Raw genomic sequence first — 7,480 nt, forward strand, 5'->3', positions numbered from 1 at the left:
CGATGACCTAAAACTGCTTGAATTCAGCTCAATTGGACATTTGAATATGACAGTTGTTGTCCATTCGTTTTTGATGTGTTTTTTGTCATGGGATTATGGACTTTCCAATTTGATTTTCCTCTGAGTTCAATATTTTTGTGATTTTACTTTTTTTTTGCACATGGATATGGATAGTTTATCGGCAAACATACCAAATATCTTTGATATGGTTGCCGATAAACTATAAATATAAAGATTTATATTTTCTCTTGGTTATAATTTGACCAAAATATATCAAATCAAATCAAATATTTTATTGTCATATAAACTTTACAGTTTGTGATCAACACATATTAACACAATAAACACAATAAACATATATACATACATATCAAACATACACAATAACAACAGCATCAAAATTTATAACAACAAACAAGCTGTTAAGAGTCCCCTGCCCTCAGTTCTGATGACTTTTTCAAGAAAGATCCTAATTAATTTGTTTGTAAAGGCGATGATGGATTTAATAAATAATGCATTTTTCTTCTTCATTTAAATTATTAAAGTTATTATTTTCAGTACATATGCGATGAAAAAAGTCAGTTCTTAGACTTTTATTATACTCACAATAGAGTAAAAAAAGGTTTCTCATCCTCTAGTATTTTACATTATGGCAAAGTCGTTTCTCTCTTTGGACTTTAAAATATCTCCCCTTTTCAATCAAGAGGGAGTGATCACTTATTCTAAATTTAGTGTATACACCGTGTTTTGTAAATACGCCAAATTATTATTGATAAAGAGGCTAAACTCCTGCATATTTCTTGCATTTCAAGTTAAATTATAAATGATTAAATATATGGTATTTGATTACGCAATTCAGCTACTTCAAATAGTTTGATCTCTGCACAGTTAGCCTATTTAAACTTTAAAAAGTTCATTTAATGTTATACAAAAAGGCTTTTCCACTCAAGCTGTTAACGAGTAGTAAATTTTTCACCTTGTCAAAATATATACCACGGAGGTTACGAGCTCTATTTACTTCTAACAATTGACGGACGTGCTTCCCATCTTGTGAAAGTACAACGACATTGTTATTCTCATGGGATAACAAATACACATTGGAATCGTTGTCAATTGTTACTCCCATGATCGATTTCAAAATTGATTCGTCTTTGTATTCCCAAACCTTCTGTCCAGTGATTGTGTAGCATGTAACGGTACTTGATGCATTGCTTGTATGGTATATCTTATCGTTAGATGCTGTAACATAGTGCAAGTAATGCCTGCGGTCGACTTTAAATACCTTGCCTTCTGGTGTTGTAACATAAATCAAGTGACTTGTGCCACCAATCGCAACTACTGTGGTGGCAGTACTTTCATCAGAAATGTCTGCTGTTTGAATACCTCTTCCAAATTCATAATATATTAATCTTCCTTTTTTATGTGTAATACCATAGCACATATAAGATGTTTTTATCCTTTTAATAATCTTTTTAATTTCAATGTTGACTATTTCTATATGATAAGGCTCTGCATTATACATGTTATACGTGGCAGCGACCGATATTTCATCAATACATGTAACATTTATAGGACTACGTGATACAGGTATTTCATAAACAAATAATCCATTTTCGTTGTGGATTATTAGACGATCACTGCCTTGATCTACGAATACCATTTTGCCAGTTGGCATAATAGTGCAGCCAGTGATTGCGAATGACTTCCCCCCTTTCTATATTTTAAATCGTTTTGATAAGGTAAGACTGATGTCATTGATTGTTTTCGATATCTCTGGTACCATTTGTTGAGCTTGTTTTTCTCTTTCCGTTGTCATGTTGATGGTAGGCGGGTCGAATTTAACAGATATCTCTCCCATTGTTTTCATGGAAAGTATGCCAGAAATTTTGTCGTCAATTCTCCATATTAGGTTTATTTGTTGTATGCCACCATCTTCTTTTAAAGACTGCATAAACTTCTCTTCCTTTTGGATTTCGGCCTCAAAGATTTTACCTCCGAAAAATGTCTGAAGGTCAGTTCCAAAACTTTTCGTCGAAGAAATATCATTCTGTATCCTATCTATTGTTTTCCCATGGTCTGAGAGTTTTGAAAGAAGTCTCTTTATTTGTGATTTGACTTTATGCTCCGCAGCTCGGATATCCTGTTGTATATCTTGTTCAAGTTTATCTAGATGTTTGTTGAATTTAGAACGAATCGTTTTTATGTCTGCCTTAAATTGATGTCGCTGATGTTGTATTATCTCCAGATTCTGCTTCCGGTCTTCCATAATTTTTTCCATGTTGCTCTTCATATCTATTAAACTTTGTTCCATAATGTAAAAAAACGCGGAAGTCTTCGACGTTTTGACAATTTCATCAAGCGCTAATAAGTCACATTTCTTATGATTTGTAGTAATGCAAAGTGGACAACAAAGTTTTTCATGTTCAGCACAGTAATGGTGATATTTTTTCTCATGGTCTGAGCAGTATTGGTTTATACTAGCTATTGAGGGCGGTATTTGTTTATAATCATTCACTGAAGTAACTTTATGATTTCTTGTGCCCTTTGAAGCTTGGTGGTGTTTTTCACATAATGCACATAGCCCTTCATCGCATTCAGGACACCAAAAGGCGGCCTCTATCACCACGTGCTGGGTTTCACATACACCACAACATGTTCCACTGGTTGAAGCCATTCTAAAACAAATTTCAATAGATAAATATACAGTGTCTGCTTCACAAATACATTTTTAGTAGTTTATTTGTCTTAGTACTTTCATGTTGCTTTTTGTTATGTGCTTTTGGGATTGACATGGTGTTTGTGCATCCGATGTTGGGGTTGGGGGTCCTGTGTACTATTCAGACGCGAGAGATTTTTGTGTGGTGTTGCCCTTGTGATTATATTTCAATTGGTTTCTGTTTTGCGGAGAAATTTGTATGTCCTCTAACTACAGAAGCTTTTTTGTCGGCGTCCTTGTCAAATTTACTATCTGCTGCAAAAACTTTTCGTTATACTGTAAAAATCCTTATCCTAGGCCAATAAGTCCTCTCAGGGATAAAACGATTGGTTGGCCAATTTTCTGAAAATTCAGTAGAGATATTCTTAACCTTTTGGTAACTTGTAACTAAGAGTTTTACTCTTATTGCTTTCTATTTGAAACAATAGAGTAAAATTTTAAATGTACAGACCTTATCTGAATATTACTGATTAAATTAAGCTAGTTTAAATTGGAAAAAAAATGTAAAGCCCATGAACAAAGGATGGTGATGTTGCAAAGCACATATTTTTATTTCATATCTCACATCTCAAAAAATATTTACGACGACGACAGACACCAAGTGATGGCAAAAGTGAGAATGTAAGTTCAGTTGCGGATCCAGAAGTTTGCATATAGGGTGGGCACTGACTACCTTTACATGTAAGAGGGGGGCCGCTCAAGTCATGTCTTAATGATTACATATAATCAACCACATTTTCCCACGAAAGAGACACGGGCACCATGGATCCCATCTAAACCCGCCTTTGAAATTAAATGAGCGGATAGAAAGAGAAATAAAATGAATATATATCTTTTATACATTTACTAGTTCCATCTTTAATTTTTTCCCCTGGATCACAGGTTTTTTTTCTGCTCATAGGAGTAAACACCATCAGCACAGTAGTATTTTCGAAACGTTTGTTATTAACATTAAATTCGTGTCTTATGATTAACCATAATAAACAATAGAGGAAGTCCCCCTTTTATTTTCTTGAACTAAATATAACTAATCATATACCCAAATATAATTCATGAATAATACCTTTAAATATGCAAACCAATCTCAAGCAGATTAATAAGTGGGTATCATGGTGTTTCCATAGAAGGTCATAACAATGAATTCGAAAAATACTTTTGGTTGGCGATTCCCCAAAAACATATCTTTTGCCAAATCATCAAATAATATTAGTAATTTTACCTTCAAATGAGTATTTCATCATAGCAAATCACTATCATAAGGTACAGGGTCACTAAATCAACAAAACTGTATCAAGTCCACAAATACGTAATGCATGTAATATACTTTCCATCAAAATAAACGCAGCACATGTACCAAACTTGACTGCTGCTTTCTTTCTCTAAATATGGTATATTCCAGCTGTCAAACGAAGACTGGTATCACAAATAAAAGTAAGAGACTCGACAATTACAAACACTTAAATAATATATAACAAAAGTTATAAATGGTCAGTTAGCAAAAGAATTGTATCCTTAATCAGTAGCAGTCGTGTTTAATATTATATTTTTTTCTTTATTTTCAGAATTTGACTGTTTTGAAACTGTTATAGACTTGAAATGATTTGTAAATTATAAGGACAACTTTCTGTTGTTGAAAAAGAAGATGAAGACCTGGTTTTTCGCAGTCGTGTTTAATAATATTTTTTTTCTTTATTTTCAGAATTCTGTATTGATACATGTAGCACCTATTTGACTGTTTTGAAACTGTTATAGACTTGAAATGATTTGTAAATTATAAGGACAACTGTCTATTATTGACAAAGAAGATGAAGAATGGGGTTTTTGCTCTAGTTGTCCTTTGGTTATTCTGTCAGGGGTTGCAGTTTGTTGCCAAGCATGATAATATATTTAATTATAGTTCTGTCCCTGATGACGTCATTAATTAAAATCTTTATTTGCCGTAGCGAAATATGATATTTTGTTGTACGCTAACTTCTGCTACCGTTCTGCAGAAAATATGCTGTTGCCCTACGGTAATGTTATGGTCTTCCTTAAAATTCAAAGTGTTCTTTTAAATATCAATTCCAAACTTTCTGAAGATACAAAGATTTTGACGTCAAAAACTTCATATATACAAACGTTACAAGGATAATCTATACCTATAGAGTGAGTGACCCATATTCGCCGCATAATTAGTTCATTTCCACTTACATCGGACATACATTCGAATATTTAGAACTTTTTATATAGGTTTCAGAAATTTGACTATATGGAAAAAAAATTTATAGAGAAATTCACTTCAAAACATTGGATAATTATGTTAAAAATGAACGCAAACTCAAGAGGAAATCAAGTTGTTCGTTTACCATGGGGAATACATTTTCGCCGCAATGTATGATATGACCATCCACATTATCTTGGTATATTATAAAAACGAATGTTTGTGATTACACGAATTAGCGTGAGAGATCATTTCTTTACGATTTTTCTCACAAATACTTACATTTAGACTGCGCATGATTTTCATCTAACATCAAAGCCAAAAGTTGTTTGAAAATACCTGCATATTTCTTTATATGTGCGAATAACCATTAAAATGGGGTAAAGAGGAATATCCAAAAGGTTCGACAATTTCAAACAGCCTTTACCATCTATTAGTCAAGTACTGGGTACCGGCACAAATATTTTACAGAAAAAATAGTAAAACGGCGGAAAAGTGTCCACGGCGAATATTGGCCCTCCACTCTATGGTTTTATTTTTTATTGTTTGGATACTGTACTCGTCGAAGTTATGTCTTCCCGCTATTTTGACACCATTTTAGTCCCACACCCCATTAGTCCGAGACCCAATTGGTTTGACATTCCATTACTCTGACATCCTAATAGAATGACACCCCACACGTCCGACATTCATGCAGTTTTATTTTGTGCTATTTGGATACTGTCCCAAAGAAGTGGGGTCGCCCCGATATTCTGAAACCCCTTTAGTTTGAAACCCCATTGTTTCGGGAAGCCGTGTGTCCAACAATTCAATAGTCCGACATGCCATAAGTCCGACACCACATAATTCTAACACCCCATTGGTTCGACATCCATTTTGTCCGATATCCCAATAGTCTGACAACCCATGCATATGTCCGTAACCCAATAGTTCGACACCCTATTTGCCCGACAACCCAATAATCCGACATCCCATAAATCCGACACAATTTGAAATTAAAAATCTGATTCAGAGATTAAATTAGCGTGGTATATCGAATTATTGAACTAGTGTCTACTTAGTTTAAAGAAAAGGAGAAGACAGCACATCCCATCTGCTATGACGTGTGTAAGAAATGCCATGATACTTTAGATATAAGGTTGTTAAACTAGCTCATACATTTAATCACCAATTTTCTACATGAGAAAAGGCCTGTATAAAGTCCGGAATATGACAGTTGTTATCCATTCGTTTTATGTGCTTGACCTTTCGATTTTGCCATTTAATTAGGTTTTGAATTTTCCTTGGAGTTCAATATTTTTGTGATTTACATTTTTAAAGTGTGATCTTGTTTTTCATAAAAATACTCCGCTAAAAAAGTAATATGATTGATAGTTTGTTTAACGTACAGTGACCAATATTTCATTCATATTGAGAAAAACAATCAACTAACAAGTATGCAATAGATAGGTCCTTTCAAACGAAATAGACCAGGGGATGAAAGTTGGAAAATCTGGACTGCCACTGACAAATGAGGGTTTATTGGAGAGGACAGAAAGAGCAAGAATTCTAAACGTTCAGAGACTGGGATCGTGACACTCTCTTTTCAAACAGTAGCGACTTAAACGTCTGATCGGACGTGGCTACGTATTTATTCATCATACACATTAAAACGGACGCCCATTTCGGCAAGGGTTTTACTGTCGAAAAAGACCAAACGTGTACATAATTTTATCTCTAAATTACCCTTCAGGTGATAAACAGTCTATCGTCGTAAAAACATTCAGACCGCATTATACTCTCCGAAACAGTCAACACTGAAAAGCCTATATATCTAAAATGAAAGAAACTTATTTTTATCCATTTTTGTAAATTTATTATGACTGTATCTGCACTGTTCTTAATTTAAAAATCGAAAACTTAAAAAGAAAATAAATTCGAAATATCCATATTAAAGTTGTATAAACGATATCCTGATCATTTGGATTTTAAGTGAAAACTTAAAGGATTGTTAGAACTAATGATAACGTATTAGAGCATTTGCCGTCAGAATTGTTTTGAAGTGAAAATCACCTATAATAATTATACGTTTGTTAAATACATATAAAATATTAAGCATGTAAGAATAGCTGGCAGTGTTCTCTGAACGTAGTGATTTCGTGTTTTTTAAATTTAGAAAAATATTCATTGAAATAAAAACAAAATAAAATTTATTGTTATTTTGTTCTCGCCAGCTTAGCAAATAATTGAGTATCGGTCATTGAACACATAAGCAAACACAACGTGTGATTATAGCTTATAACACACGACCTGAACATGCTGAACAATAAAACAGAAATAAAATGAAATGGTACGCGTACAGAAATGTCATAAACACCATACATGTACTTTTAATACATTTTGCTGCTAAAAACTGGCACATTATTCTCCGAGTCGACAAATCTTTGCTCTTGCTTCTAAATGTCGTTTGCATTGCAAAGATGCAAAGACATGAAAGAAAAAAGTATTTTCATTGATGAGAAAGTTATAGATATAGGGAGATGTGGTATGAGTGCCAATGAGACAACTCTCCATCCAAGTCACAA

The 7,480-nt window shown here is 33.6% G+C and overlaps 1 protein-coding gene across 1 annotated transcript; it reads right to left on the reverse strand.

Moving 5' to 3' along the window:
- Window positions 1-1,572: 1,572 nt before the first annotated feature.
- On the reverse strand, window positions 1,573-4,016 carry LOC139498420 (E3 ubiquitin-protein ligase TRIM33-like). Its single transcript, XM_071286802.1, has 2 exons — window positions 3,936-4,016; window positions 1,573-2,675 (listed from the first exon to the last, which is right to left on the reverse strand). Exon 2 carries the CDS (start codon window positions 2,672-2,674, stop codon window positions 1,715-1,717), a length of 960 nt encoding a protein of 319 aa, XP_071142903.1. The 5' UTR covers window position 2,675; window positions 3,936-4,016; the 3' UTR covers window positions 1,573-1,714.
- Window positions 4,017-7,480: the final 3,464 nt, after the last annotated feature.

Source organism: Mytilus edulis, chromosome 12 (assembly GCF_963676685.1).
Source record: "Mytilus edulis chromosome 12, xbMytEdul2.2, whole genome shotgun sequence".
NCBI lineage: Eukaryota > Metazoa > Mollusca > Bivalvia > Mytilida > Mytilidae > Mytilus > Mytilus edulis.